General features: G+C 37.8%; 1 protein-coding gene across 8 annotated transcripts in view; it reads left to right on the forward strand.

Moving 5' to 3' along the window:
* The first annotated feature begins 2,724 nt into the window (after positions 1 to 2,724).
* col16a1 (collagen, type XVI, alpha 1) overlaps positions 2,725 to 16,173 on the forward strand; it is a 79,446-nt gene continuing 65,997 nt past the window's right edge. For 5 of the 8 annotated variants that reach the window (XM_017421492.3, XM_017421515.3, XM_017421533.3 and 2 more), the window contains exons 1-2: positions 2,864 to 3,003; positions 10,558 to 10,687. In XM_017421492.3, the coding sequence (XP_017276981.1) occupies positions 10,612 to 10,687 (76 nt within the window). In that variant the 5' untranslated portion in view covers positions 2,864 to 3,003; positions 10,558 to 10,611. Of the gene's footprint in view, positions 3,004 to 10,557; positions 10,688 to 16,173 lie in introns of all 8 variants that reach the window. The other 3 variants (XM_017421509.3, XM_025007321.2, XM_017421500.3) reach the window with 3 other exon arrangements.

Below are 16,173 nucleotides of genomic sequence, written 5' to 3' on the forward strand. Positions count from 1 at the left end.
CAGATTTTCTGAAACTAGGGCCAGTCTAAGCATTCTCTGCTCAGAAGCTTTAGGTTTGCTGTCAATTTGTTTAACAAAAGCACAGACAGTGTTTTGAAGTGAGGCCAATTTCATCAGAACCCTCATCTTCCCCCGAGGCTCCGACTTGCATGATTATATCTCCGCTGTCGATCCGTCACAGCAGTCTATTATTTTGTTTTATTGTCTTTTGTTTTTCTTTTCTTTTCTTTTTTTTACTCCATGATGGAGCCTATTATGATTGTGTCTCTTGGGCTTGTCATCAGAATTTAGTCCCACCTGGCAAAGATATGAATGGCTCATATGCATGTGAACTGGAGCATTTACATCAATTCTCATTGAAAACGTAGTTGCATGCCGCTTCATGACCTGATTTTCTTGTACGCAAAGCAGTGTTGTGAAGAACTGGTAGAGAAGACAAATCTGTTAACCATATGAGGCTCTCCAGAGGGCTCCGGAACAGCAGCCTTTCATGTATAATACAGGGGCCTTCAAAATAATTGTATCTTTCTTGTCAAATGTTTCTCTTCTTCTCTGTCTGTGGGGAAGAAATACTCAGAGCACCTTTGAAGGAAAGGTCTAGAAATTATTATGAGTTCTGATCTGAGTTATTTTCCAGCTGCAAAGTTTAGCAAAGATTACTTCTTCTTCCTCTTCTTTATAATAATTACATTTACAGATGACAGCAAAGTGCAGCAGGTGAAACAGGTACAAGTGTATTGTCATGAAAAACTGTCAACCAACATAGAAGACTTTTACCTTAAGCAGTGTTTATGTGATATAATAAAGCAAATTTCTTATCAAATTCTTTTAAGGTGATGCATTTTTAATCTGACCTCACAGAAATACATTGAAGCATCTCTTTAACAGCATGCTCATTTTGGTCAGATATTACATAACAAAATTGCTTTGTAGTGACAGGCACACTTTTGGGTAGTTGTAGACTATCAGCAGTTATTGGTTTGTGCTTTTTGAGAACAATAAGTAGGCAATTGAAAAAAGGTTTTTTTATATATATATATATATATATAAATCAGCTGCCAACTGTTGTGAATTTTGATCTAGACTCAGGTCTGGCTACTCAATGTCACAATTCATATCTTTCGTCTCCCCTGCTTTGTGAGATTATTGACTAAGGCCCTGTTCACACTTCACTTTAATATTTGTCTGCGTGATCCAATTGCACTCGCACTTGGATTGTTACAGGTGTAAACACTCTAAGGTTGTTTTGACAATAGATTTGCACTTTGATAGTTTATTATGATGCTGATTCAAAAGTGGAAGCTTTTTTCCCCTAAAATTCTCAAAATTGCTGTCTCTTGCTCAGAGCATTACATTGCAACTACTGACTGTGTGTGCGTGTGTGTGTGTAGGTGTGTTTGTTTGACTGTCTGGTAGGAAAATATCTCGTGAACCACTGGAGGGACTTCAATGATTCTCTCAGAATGTATTGTATGCACACTGAATGTGCATCTACATCTGAATAACTTTAACAGTCAATCCAATTAAAAATATCTGCAACAGCCACAGCAACACAAAAATGTGTATAATTCAGTCAATTTTACAGATATTGAGCTAAAATTTGGTGTGGTAATGACTGAGTCATCACCTTTTCATAGTCTGACCATGCTAACAAATCATGCAAGATCTTTATTTAAAACTTTGGCATGCAATGCAGTGGGTAATATGCTTTTTTTTCAAGTAATTTCACTTTATATTATCTACTATCAAATGGAAAATTTGAATTATGAATTTTCCAGACGTCCCATTGATATTGACCGAATGATCAAGTGTTTGCCAGTTTTGTTTGTTTGAAAAGGTCATCTCCGGAAATGTTTTAGCTTGGAAACAATTTGGAGCAGTACAAGACTCAATGATAAACTGAATGCTCGTTTTACATTTATTTATTTATTTATTTATAGCAGTCAAAGCTAATAAAATGAAAGGTAATGGCTGGGTAGAAAAGTTGACCTCTTGACAAAGAACAGAAATTAATCTCTTGCCCAACAAAACACTCCCCCGTACCTATTCAGCCACTGCAGTGTGGGAGGCAGGCATAAATCAGCTGCAAATGTGATATTTATTCACCTCCTGAACTATTTACTTACTCACAATGGAGGTGAAATTTATGCGGCTGTTAAGAGAAGTGTTTCTGAATGATCACGGGGCTGTAACGAGAGCCACAATGCATTGGATACATTAACTTGGTGATGGCACAATGCAGGAGTTGTTGACCTGGCCTCTAATCATAGGGTAATATGATAAGTATGTTCATCAATCTTAATAAAGTAAAGTCTTCTGCATAACATCTCAGCCAGGTCACAATAATCTGTATTTCCAGTCTTATTACAAAGCTGCAACACAGACAGAATGGAAAGAAACATCCCCTTTTCCCCTCCAGTATGACATGAATCACTCAGTGAGAGGTGAAGGGGGGAGGAGTGGAGGGTAAAGAGAGGGTAGAGGCCTGGAACAGCTCGGTAAAGAGATTAAAGAGATGCCCCAGGCTCGTTTTCCAGCATTGTGGACAAGGTGATGTCACCACAGGTTTGAGACAGGGATCTCCCATCAAGATAGGGAAGGAAGAGAGGGAGAGCAGAGGGAGAAACAGAGAGGGAAAAGGGGTGTTGAAAAAGAATTAGAAGGGAGGAGGGCAGGAGGAAGAGATGGGGGCTGAGAGGAAAAGTAATAAGAAACCGAGTTATACACATGGAGCAAGCAGAGGGAGGGCGAGAAAGACACTGGGGAGGAAGACTGTGCAGCAGCAGGAGGAGAAAGAGGGGAGGGGAAAGTTAGACGCGGACAATCCTGAAGCAACTTTTCTTTTCTTTGCAGAGGAGGACTCAAGGTAAAAAAAAAAAAAAAACAAAGTCAGGGGGACAAGAAGGGACATTGGAATACAATATACCTGAAGCTTTTCTGTTTAACGCATGAATTACGGATTGATGTGATCAAAACATTTTGTGGATCAAACAGCAGTTGAAGGTAAGTTTTAAAGCTTGATAAACTGCATGGGAAAGTTTAGGGAGGGTTTGGTTTTGACAGAAGTAAAGTGATGGAAGTTTTGCAGGATGACGCAACAAGCTAAATGCTTCAAGCTTCATGCTGCATACTGCAGAGATAAAATGGACATGCCAAACAGAAAATGACCAAGTAAATCCTCCAAACTCAATCTGAACTTATAGATGAGGCATTATAAATACACTTTCTCCCAATGGAGAGAATTATCTCCCCTGTGCTCTTAACAAATGGCATTTGCAGCTGTTTATTGGATTTTTGCAATCAACATTTGAACCATTTTAATAGTTAGAATGGCTGCTTGCAAAAAGTTATACTGGTTTCCTCTTTTTATCTAAGCCAGCTAGGCCTGGACACAACTCAGGCTGAGTTGTTACTGTAAATCAGTCTGGCTTGCTTTCAAAGTCTGTGGCATAGAAAAAGCTCCCAAACATCTCTGTTTTCCTTTTGGATCATGGAGGTTCTTTGTAGTCGTGCCTGAGTGAAGCACTGCACAGATTTGAAATCAACCTCCAAAATTTCACTCCTATCTTCTAATTTGGATAGAAAAATGAAAGCCATTCGAGAACGCTTGAATGCCACATCTGTTTTTCTCATTACTTTGCCATCCCAGAGTTTTTTGGATCCCTTGCATCCTGTGTGTGTCAGACACACATGGAACAGACACACATTAAAACCCCCCTTCGGCCCCTGCCAGTTCTGCTTTAGACGTGATCACCTACAATAAACAGAAGGTTTGTACAAATGCGCATCTTTTCTCTGTTCAGTTCCTCATGAAAGCAAACCTTTCTGTTTGGAATCAGTGCTCTCAAATTTAACTACACAATAAATGTTGCTCATTGGAGCTGTTTATGGCTAACTGTGCATCGTCTAGCTGTGTTCTTACATTTTTTTCCCTCCAGACTCTAGACTGTACCATGGCTCTGCAGCCAATTTTATACATTCACTTCACTCTTTACTCATTTGGGTCAGCCGTGAACTGAACATTAAGTATCAGAAATGTAAATTAAAGTTGAAGAAAGGCAGCAGGTCATCTGTTCACTTGAGGCTGAGTGAACCATGCGTGGCATTGGCTCAGGGCCAAACAGGTCATGTCATCAGAGTTGGCCTCACTTTGCATCATTGCTTCTGCAACTTTGGAAAAGTGTCCAAGGCATCGGGACTTACACCGGTAGCCTTGAGCAGATATGTGGAAAGATGAATGGGTTCCACATTTACCATGTCTGCTGGCCTGTTTTTCACTCACAAGTTTTCAAGTAGAAGTGTTGAAAATCACCTCAAAGGTAAGACTAGTGAAAACTTGCCTCATTCTGTCAAAAATGTTGGGTTATTACCTTTTTCTAGTTTAAAGGTTTATGTTGCTTTAGGACAGTGGATATCTGCTCTGTCTGTGAAAGATTTAGGGGCGTTTATACTTACCTGTCTACGCTTTTAGTACTCTGTTGAAACAAGTGTACAATGAGTTCAACCTTTTGGCCTGAAGTATGTCCAAAGTTTTTGAATCTGGAGTTTCAGTGTATGTGTTGGTGATTTTGAAGCAAGACAACTTGGTGTCTAAAGGACATCATTTCCTGAACAAATTATGTCAGCATGAACATATGGTGCTCAGAGGTCAATCCTTAACACAAAAATTCCCCATTCTTGTCTTTAAGATTGTGAAAATCAGTGTAGAAATAAAGTGGCATCAAACCTGGCACATGTGCTTGTGGTTTCTGAAACATAGATCCCTCTGACTTTAATTATCTCTTTTCTTCCTTTTGACACAACCATAAGGTTCTCATTTGTGGTTATGGGTAAAGTGTCTTTATAGCAGAAGGATGTACTTCAATAACATTTTGTGCAGCAGTAGTTTTCACTTAGCTGTAACTCAAATTCAGTTTAAACCGCTTAAAGTTTTAATCCAAAACATCACATTATAATGTAGATTTCAGACTCCTAGAGGATAATGGATTGCACACAATTTTCACCACCTATAGGTTGCCAAGTTACACTCACACATACAAAAAAAAAAAAAAAAATCCAACCTTGAAAGAATAAATATTACCCTCCTCCTTGTGGGTACTAAACAAAGATCTTATGCAGATTTAGTATTCAAAGTGTTTGTTGAGGATGACTCTCAGTTCCTACCAAGTTTTAGTTCAATATCCATACAATTGACTGGAGTGTAGCCAGTGTAGCCTTTGATTAGCTCTGGAAGCCATTTTGAATTGGGTTGATTCCAAAGGTTAACCAGCTGTACATGTGCATACAATGATTTGCTCTGAAAGATTCAGTAAAATCTGTCAATTGGTTTATGGGATATTTTGCTAACAGACATACGTAGTTGACTCCACTAGTTATTGGTCATGCTTTAAACAAAGATCTCATGTCATCTGTTGACCTTCAAAGTATTTGTTAGGGATGATTCTTAGATGCTACTACCACACCAAATTTTAGATCAATGTCTAGATATTCAGTAGGTTCTAGGCCCTTTTGTGTTTGCTAAATTTGATCAGCTGTGGGGGCTATTTGGAAATGGGTTAACCCCAAAATTAGTTTTAAATGTAAATCCATTGATTACTCTCTGAGAGTTTTTGATTATCCACCCAGTGGTTCACAAGATATTTTGCTAAAAGACAAACAAAGATACAGAAAATTTCACACCTTTATGTCAATCGGTGATTAAAACAGGTTAGAAACTATGTGAGAATAAAAGACCAGAAATGTTGTTGCACTTTCAAGTAAGTTTCATTGACAAGGTTTTGGGGATTTTTGTAAAACTGCATTAAAACTTATTTCATTAAAAAATAGTGTATCATTGAACTGTGGAAACAGCTGACTCGTGTTTCTAGCAGACACATTTTCTCAGAGAGACCACCAAGTAGATGCAGTATTCAGGGTCATCCAGTGCACAGACACTCTGTATGAAAAAAAAAGAACTGGAGGACAGAGTTGGAAAAAGTGTGAAATGAGGAGCTGTAACAGTTTCCACTGCAGATGAAACAGCCAGGCTTTACTCTGCCTACATCTTTATGCATCAGTTCACTTGGCACATAGTTGCCGCACTTAAGGGTTAACTAGGGTAAGTAGGAATTGTCCTCTTTGGTATTTTAAGCTTGCATACTGCCAATGGTATATATTACAACATATCTTTCTTTTTTACATGTAAAGCACATTTTTCTGTGACCATTCAAGTGGACATGATCAAACATCAATTTTTGTTTCTGCAACTGAAGCTTAACAGATCAGTAATTTAGAGAAAATATATTTTTTGTTTGCAGAAATGCATAAAAACAACCAAACCACAATGCAATATTGTAATTTAAATTAATGATGTTCGTAGGAGGTAGTGTTTAATTTATTTTTACAATGTTATGCTGTCAATCAAATTCAAGGATAGAAGTTTGAAGCCTTTGCAATTGGTAATTTATGTGAGTTTATAATTCTATAACAGCACTTAGCAATTCCAGATTTCTGCAACTTAAAAAAAATAATATTTTACTAGAAACTCCTCATGTTACAACATAACCAATTGAGTTTAGCTGTGACCTGTTACCTGCCCACTGTAAATGTCAATATCATTATTAGATTGTGAGAGATACATATGCTGTTCTTATAGTAACCATGAAACCACAGTGCATCTTAAACAGTGCATCTTAAATACCAAATGCTCATATAAACCCTTGACGTAATCTCCATGAACAACTTATTTAGTTGCACACATGTTTGAAAAACACCTGCTATTGAAACAGCCATGTACGTAATGCTGGTATATTCTTTAAAAAATACACAATGGGTCAGTTGGTGTTAAAGAATTTAGGAAAAGCAGCATATTGAGAGTGTTTCTGTGAGATTATGGCCAAATATATATATATTTCAAATTGATTAGAAAACAGTCTTGACATTGATTAAATCAGACAGGGAGGAGCTGGGGTTTAGATTTATCGAAAAGCTTTTTGTGAAGAAAGTGACAAATAAAATGTTCCTTATGACATTTTCCAGTTGAATAAATAAAGAGAAAAAGGCGATCAACTGCTTGAACAGATGTTTTTGGCTCGCTGTGAGATCTGATGATGTTTTGAAGTGTAGATTGAGCTTTATTTTGTAGCCTGGGTGAAAAAGATCACTGTCTAATCTGTAAACTTCTGATATAGTACTTCAGTAAAAAGAGTGTAAGCAGTTATTAGTGGGTAAGGGGGATAAGTCAAGTTAACATGCGCATGAACAGCAGGATCCCAGGTTTCCCAGCAGAAAAAAGACCAAGACCAGCAAACTGTACAATCTTCATTTTTGAATGTGTAATTGTATATTCATAATAATATACTTATTTGAGTTTCAAATTGAATTAATTTTATGTAGGCAAATGGGACAAGACTGCCTCACATTTTAGTTTGAAGGGACGTTACACATTTTAGGTAAGCAAGTTATCACGTAGAGAAAAATAAAGACATAAAAAATCACTGCTATCAATTCCGACCTCTGGGTTGTTTTTCTTGTTTTGTTTTGGTTTCATTTTTGGTAAAAGAATGGAATGGTAGGTTTGATTTGTCACCTTGCTAATTCATACCATCTATTGTTGACCATGAGAAAAAAATGTTTTGCTAATTTTATTTGGAAATTTGGAAATTGCATTTTCCATTGGAACTGCACAAGATGGTACACTGACCAAAAAAGAAGAAGAAAACAAAAAGCTTGACTATTCAATGTAGTGGACCAACAAAGATCACTTTATACCCAGATGTAAGCTGGGCAAATGCTATACAATAGGATTAAGTATGTGCTAAGTGCTTAAATTTGACCACCTCTTTTTGATTTTCTTCTCTTTGAATACGTTCCATCTGCATGTCTGCATCAACCCACTGGTGGGAAGCAGACAGCATGTGAATGAGCTGTCCATCAATCTTTATTTTGTTGAAGAATGTTGGAAGGAGACAGCTGGAAAGGCAGTGAAACCTCAAACACTACATGACAAATTTATGTTGACCTTTTTATTTATTTAAACATATGCAAAGTATTCCAAATAAAGGGCCACTGGTTCACTGTTTAATTAATGTTCACTTGGGTGACTAACATAATGTGGCCATCAACTGGACATGTTTTACTTAATCCTGTCAGAGTGTGTTTCTCTAAACAGGCTTTTGTTGGGGTTGTTGTTCCATCTGTATGAATGGCAATGTTAATGAAATGTGTGACAACAAAAATTACTAAGCGCTGAACACAAATTGCCTCCATTGTTACGTGGCATAGCAGAATATCAATACCCCTTTTTTTGGTTCATGTATTCAAGCCTTGGAAAGTACCACTAATTAGAGCTGTAAAGGAAATAGAAAACAGAAGACCAGGACAAAAAGAACCCCAAAGCAACCTTTAAAAGCAATAGGCTCTTTTAAATTCTTCATGTGAGACATGGTAGAAAAATAAAATACGTAAAAAAAAAAAAAAAAAAAAAGAAAGAAAAGCTCACAAAAAGCATGGTTTTGGTTATGATTCATGGTCATCGCTCCTATCCACCAGCTCTTATTGTCAGGCTTTTTTAGGTTTGGAGTAGATCTGTCATTGTTTTCCTTCCTGTATTGCCTGCATAGACAGTGACCCCATCGCTCTCACGCCTGCTTACCGGGCTCATAGCCAGACAATCGGGCAAGCCCAGTGGCCTAACCCCATCCAGGCTTTATCTGCTATAACAAGTGAAGAGAGTGAGGGAAAGGGAGACATCCTTGGCAACACATATCAGAAAGCCTATTAAACTGTTCTGGATTAGGGCCAGATAATAATAGCAACGAGCTCTCGTTTTTTCCTGCAGCCTCTTTTCTGTAGACTGTGATGTGTTATGAATTATGCACTATGTGTGAACCTTCATATTATTGTGATCGTGTCGCATGAAGCCTGTAATAATGGCTGAAGCTTCAGAGTATTCCAAACACAGCTGTCTAACATTTTGATTTACCATCCACCCATCCAGCTGCAGGATTAAACTTGTTTTTGAAGAGTCTTCTTGAGCTGTTTCGCTCACAGCTGCTTTACCTCAAACAGTGTCCACGTTGTCAGCAGAAGTCCTTACATATAAATTGAAACATAGCATGATGATACAAGTTTTTGAAATAAAATCATAAAAAATACACCTAGAAGGTAAAATTACAAAACAGAGGAAGTGAGCCAGCCACGCTTTCAGTCTACATGTCCAATAAACTGAATGCATAAGATAGAGGAATGGGGGCTGGGGGTCGCCAAGCTGTCCTTGTTATTCAAGAGCATAATTTGAAAACATTGTCCTCTGCCGCATCTATTAGCAGCTCACTGTACAGAGTCAGAACAGGCTAGGTGGTATTCACACAGTGGCCAAGCTGGAGCACCACATTGCAGACCCCCTGAGGTAGTGGAGGGTGGGTCATTTCTCTTGGCAGACAGGACAGGTGTGTGTACAGAGGCACAGTCTGCCTCCCTGCCTGCCTCAAGGGCCCTCCTTAACTAGTAAACACTGCAGAGTTATAGGGTCCTCACACATGCTGAGGGGGAGCCCAGGTCAGCTGGGATCTGTTTACACAAGCTGGGGTATGATGATGTGTGTCTGTTTTCTTGTGTGTGTTATGAATAAAAACGTGTAGTGAGACAGAAGGATTACAGAGATGAAGTATAATCATTATTTACACATGGAATAGTTTTCTTTTATTTTTATATTATTAGTAGTCTTTTTTTATCTTTCCATTGGTGTGTTTGTGTGTGTGCTTGTTGTTGGGCCACGTGGAAGCATCTGGTACAACACTACCGTGGCTCCAATGGAACGGTTTCCAGATGTGTTTGTGTGTGTTTAGGCTCCATTGTCTGTTTGACTTTAGACCGACCAGCCTGAAAGTAAACAATTTCAATTTCATGTGAGCATTTTGCTTTCTTGTTATGCATAGACAGGACATTTTGTTTGCTGCAATATATTTGTAGCCTTTTTATTATTATTATTTATTTATTTTTTTTTTTTTTTTACAATCACTGTCCTAAAGTGATTGTTCAGATATTTTCCAGTGGGGTTCATAGAAAGGTTACAAAATAAATAAATAAATAAAACAGATCATTCAAAAAGCTATTTACAACATGTAAAAGTTAATTGTCCATAACCTTTCTGCAGGACTGCACTTTAAAAAAGTCCAAACTTTCCTTTTAAGGAATAGATTTCTTCTGCCACGTGGTAACATGTGTGCATTGAAGTGTGCTTTCCCAAACATAAGGCATGTGTGTCTGCAGCAGCTCTGCATTTAAAGGCCAACCAGATGGACGGGATAATAACTATGATCAGACTTTGTGGAGATACACTTCTTAATGAGGGACATTCTAGTTAATTCAAAAGCTGTTAACGAAGCCTGCAACATACCACATAATTAAGACATCCACTGTAACTGACTCATAAACATACATCGACTCCTATTCAGGAATCACGCATAATGCACAGCTGTCAGCAGAGTGAGCAGACTCGATGGCAAACTGACAGAAAAGCACAAGAAGAATTTAACTCTTTTTTTTTTTTACTTTTCCCTTTTCTCTTTTGTTCAGCAGTCAGCTGGTGGATGAGGCGAGGCAAGCTGCTGTTTTCAGAGGGGTTAAATCATGTGGCTTCTCTGCTCCTCTCTGACTCTGCTGGCCATCAGCTTTGGATCATGTGATACACTGACATCAGACCAAGGTAAGTTGCACTGTCAGAGTCTTAAAATTAAGGCTTTTACATATGTTGTGAAATGTGAAACAGCAGATGAATGGGATATTTTGCTGTAAATGTGGTAGTGATTTGTTAGTATTAACTACAGTCTCACCATGTGGAATTTTTTTTTCTTTTTTCTTTGGTCCAGAGCAGAGCTCTGATACACACAAATTCATCCAATTAGATCCAATCCAATACTATGAATCTCAATAAAATACCAAATATTAGTGGTTACCAGTCAAACTGCACATAGCCTCATTCTAATTTTTTTATATATTCTCAGACTCGAAAGTGAAAGCTACCATATAATACTGCAAAGCTTTATAATCCACCTCAACTTTACTAGAAAGAAAAACACCTTTAACCATCCCTTTAATGAAAATGTTTTGAGCACATTTTCAATAATCTTTGGACGCTGGAACCCATTCCAGTTGATGTCCAAGTCAGTCTCCCTCCTTCCATTACTGTAGACAGAAACCTGATTGTGCCTGCAGGCAGAAAATCAAGCAGTCCAGGACTTATCTCTACCAAGACTGAATGACGAAAATCCTAGATCCAAATTTGTGCCATATCAAAAGCCAATGACTCTTAAATTGAGCAATGTCCTTGTCCTAGGAAGGCTACAATTTTCATGTGAAGTGATGCAAGTTTTTAGATCAAAAAGTTATTACTTTATTGTTATAATTTACTATTTTAGTGTTATTCTATTTTTTATAATACCCCTCCATAAATTGTTTTCATGCAGTAGTGAAAGGATTTGAGTCCCTAAGGGATTTTGGAAGGTATTTTGTTGAATGAAGTTCATCTTTATTAAGGTTTCCCATAACAAGTTGGTTTTGGGTTGGGGGCCAGATGTTAAGAATGGTTCAAAAACCTTTTTTTTTTCTTTTTTTTTCCATCAGAACACCAAGGTATCCAGTTATATTGCCAAAGACAAAAGATACACCAGACTCACCTTGGAATAGTGTCCAGAAAAACAATTTGTCAGTGTGTGTCTAGTACTTAGAAGGAGTTTAAAGAAATTACATAGCCAAAGCACCTGTGGCTTCATGACTTAAGGGAAGTACAGTATTTTGCATTGCAATATACTAGAATGTACTTCCTGTAAGCTCCAATATTATGTCCATTGCATTGTTGATTTAGCAGTAGGTAGACTGACATTAGAAACCATGCAGTGTTGTTGTCAAGACTGTTTATTCCACCATGATAGACATCAATTAGCTAGCTGTATATTCTGTTCAACCGCATACATTTAACAAAGCATTAGTGTACATAGTTAGTTGTGTAGCTATTCTCAGGCAAAGGCTGGGATAAGACCATGAAATATCCCCGTGGTGATTTGTCCAGCCTGTTGCTCAGCATCAGGCAACTGTTCTGATGTATTTTGAGGGAATAGATAACAGCTTGCACTATACTATAAGAGATACAAATACACCTTGTGATTATGTGAGGTAAGCCGCTCGGGCTCTATAAGGGGCCATGAGGCAGATCCTGGACTTGCTGGAGAGAACAGATTTTTGAATTAGCATGGGAAGAATAGTCTATACCTCCTGGAAATCCCTCTAAGTACTGTTAAACAGTGTTTCTTTTCTAAATATGCATGGCCAAGCATACCAACTGATGGATGTGGCCTTCAATTTCATTGTGCAATGGTGCTGATCAGAAGTTGTTTTTTAGCCAATGTGGATGCTGTTTTTTTAATAAATCCGGACAGCCGGGGGTTGATTTATGAAGCTCATTTGTTTGATTTGTTTGTTTTTGGTCTTTGATGCAACAGTTTTGTTTTGTTTTATGTTTTCTTTTGTTGTTTGTTTATTTTATAATTCGCATTACAGTCTACTTGAGTTTGGAAAAAAAGGGGGTGGGGGGTGGGGGCAAAACAGTGATTTAAGGTATATGGGTCAGTGCAGCTCAGTCAAATGTAGAAATAGTATAGAGCATAGAACTTTTTTAAGGCACTCTTCTAAATTTGTCTTGAAGCATGCTTTTTTGAGCATGTTTGTTGACAAATAATAAACAGGATTTCACAAGAGGACATATCTCTTTATATAACACTAGACTGACATTTAACATAAAAAAGTGAAGACTTCCTAGGTTTGCAAGCCCAAAAGAAGCTATAACAAGCATTTTTTTTTTTTCAAAATTTCTGTTTTGAGTTTTTTGACCAACCTGAATCATTGTGACAGGGCACATGTGATCCAAGAGCATCTGTCTTGTGTGTGCCATGTTGTCTAAAGCTACACTGAAAACCATGTAATTATGGCTCAGGCAGTTGTCAGTGGCTGTGCGGTTCAGACACCAGCAAAGAGGCGCGTGCGTTTACCATGTGCGCTTGTGTTCCTCCCCATTAACCATCAGTCATTCTGGGATTGTATACTTCTTAAAAAAATGTTTTGGATGTTCCTGTCTAAGTTACACTTCTAGATTATTATTACTTGCTGTTTTGGAGAGGATGTGCATGTGTTATGATTTGCTCTCAGGTGTATGTGTGTGCGCGTGCATGTGAGACAACACACACAAAAATAGACAACCCAGGAATCAAGGAGGCAGACAGGTAAAGAGACATTTCTTTTGTTGTTTTGTTTTATTTATTTATTTTTGCTCGGAGCAGTCATGCACCCTCATCACACTGTCAGTGTGTTCTCAGGGGCCTGTTCTGTGATACCTTGGGGGTTGGGATGAGGGGGTAGATAGCAATTCTTTGTAACTTGTGCAGCTCTGAAGAGAGCTTTGTGGAGGAGGTGGTGCCCCTTGGGAGACCCTAGTTGGAGTATTTCAGATGAGACTGAGTCAGCTGGCGGTTCCCCCAAGTCTCCCCCTCCAGTGGTTGAAAGAAATACTGAAAAGTGCTTTCTCAAGTGCTGCTATGACACTTCATCACGGCAAGAATCACATTCGCATTATCCCCATTCCTCCAGTCCATCCAACTCCAGAGTCGCTAGTAATTTGCTGACTTTACAGCGGGAAAGAAGATTTGAGTGAAATTAGTGTTCGAGAGCTAAGCTGGGTGATAACATTTCAGCCCTACTGCATATCAGACTGTCTGCACAGCAGGCGAGAAAAAGATTTATGTATTGATTTGTTTTTTTAGACAATTTCCTCCTGACTTTGTCTGAGCTACAGCTTGTTGTGTATTCTCTAGTGCCAATGAATTTCAATAGCCTCATTTACACATGAGTTTAAGATAATAAGACTTAAACAAAGCCACTGATTACAGCTTCCAGTTAAAGTCTGTCTATAGCAGCAATAAAACCTGAATGAATAAAAAAGATCATGTTTAGAATTAGGCGTCAAATGTGTACGAACACAAACTGTGTCAGCGTTTGCTCACTAATGGGTAAGTGCATCACCATTAGATGTTTTCACGATTTGAGGATTAAGTCTGACCAAACAGAAAGTGAGTCTGAGCCCGTTTATAGTGGACTGTTCATGAATCATAGTCATTTCTAGTAAAAGATAATAAAACTACCCAATGTAAAATGGTCACTGTAGAGAAACATTTTAGTGGGTATCCTCCACTCATGTCAGAATTTATTTGCCTTTTGTTCACCTCTTTTACAGTGCATTTTATGTATATGCTGCAGAGCAACTTATAAGAACAGATTGTTTTATTTAAAAAGCAAATGAAATGTAAAGAAGCATTTATTTCAAGCATGCACTGTATGGTCACCTATGCATACCTTCATTCATTTGGTTTGTTTGCTTTTACACCTGATTAAAATGATCTATTAGGAAGTTGTTATTGTTTGTTGAGTAACAATTTTGGCGACGAAGTAGGCAAATAGTGAAAGTGTCTTTAGTGCAGTAAAGTTAAGATGATGGACAGAAACTTAAGATGTAATTTTTAGTTATGTTACAATGCCTTTCTCTTGTCACATTACATGTATTACAGTTAATGTACACATTACATGTGTATTGATTTGGTTTGCTTTAAGAAAAATTATTTTTAGCTGTATGATCTGAAATACATAGTGTAGATTTTTTCGCAGTGAGTTTCTGAGAAAAAAGTTATGAACAGTTAATAACTCATCTGCTGTAGAAAGCTTTGCTTCAGTTTGGAGGGTTAGAGTTAGATTTTGAACAGCTTGACAAGCTAACGGCTAATCCAAATGGGGTCAAAACCAAAGTGAATTGCTGCCATCTTACATCAACCCCCAGTTTCAAATACCTCATAGTGGTTTATGCAAACAGTATATTATTAGTCTTTACATGGCCATGAATTTTGAATTACACATACATAGCATTAAATGGTTACTTGCAAGCTGAAATCATGGTGGTTGTAAAACTTTCAGCACCGCCTTGGACTTTTATGGCAGGAATATCATTATTTTTGTTGGGATACCCATGCACTGCAAAACTGATGGTAGTGTGAAAGTGTTTAAAATAGCATTCTCATAAACTGCTGTTTTTTGAGATTGGAGTTATTTTTAGATGGTAGCAATCCATTTTAGTCTTGGCACCATTTGACTAACTGTTAGCCAATCAGTTCAGTCTGAAAATAATTTCTCCACATTGAGGTTTTTCAAAGAGCTTTTTACAACAGGGAATATATAATGTATATTTCTCAAACCCTCTTCAAAAGATTTCCACTATTCCTTTAAATGTTCATTTCATTGTGCATTAGTGTTTAAGCATAAAAAAGTAAAGAAACCATCTTTACTTCATGTCTTCACATTCAGGCACTTATTAATATACTAACGGTTTACCATCTCAATATGGCTCAGTAAATAATCATGGTCAGTACATAAGATGAAGTATGTGTTAGAAATAAGTCTTGTTTTTAACTTATACTATCAGTAATGTTATAGGTGCATTTCAGTCTTGTTGTCTGAATACCTTATCCAGTTTGATTTATCCCTATGTACTGTATATGCACACACTAGATGGCAGACATTATGTGCAACAATGTACGTTTGTCCAAGTTCACTGATGTGAAAAGCCTTTAAATGTGTGCAGTGAGTCAGTCTGTATCCATGTGTGCTTGTGTGTGCATACTGAAAGCATGCCAGGGGCATACAAGAGGAAAAATGAGCTCATCCCTATGAAGTGCTGTGTTTTACATCTTTCCACTCCTCTCTAGTGCAATTTTATCTCTGGAAAGTAACCAGGAATGCTCTCTGTTGTCAGCCCCATTTGCTCAAAAGGGCAAGTCAGATTCACTGTTTCAAACCCTTCTCTTTTTCATCACAATCTCAGTTTGTTGACCCAGACTATATTTATTGTTCTGAGTCACCCAGCATGCCCTTCTCCTCTCGCTGTGTTGGATGGCTTTAATAGATCCAGGACTTGAAGACTTTTCCATTGACTCTGATTTTCTGCTGAGCAGCAGCCCAGTCCAATTATCTTGGAATGCCACGTTGTAGAGTTTATTGAATAACTCCACACTCCCTCTTTTTTTTTTTTTTTTCCAAACCACATGGCACTGACTCTGAAACTGTAAGCACACTTTCAACCTCATTCCTACTAATGAA

This window comes from Kryptolebias marmoratus, linkage group LG5 (genome assembly GCF_001649575.2).
Source record: "Kryptolebias marmoratus isolate JLee-2015 linkage group LG5, ASM164957v2, whole genome shotgun sequence".
Lineage (NCBI taxonomy): Eukaryota > Metazoa > Chordata > Actinopteri > Cyprinodontiformes > Rivulidae > Kryptolebias > Kryptolebias marmoratus.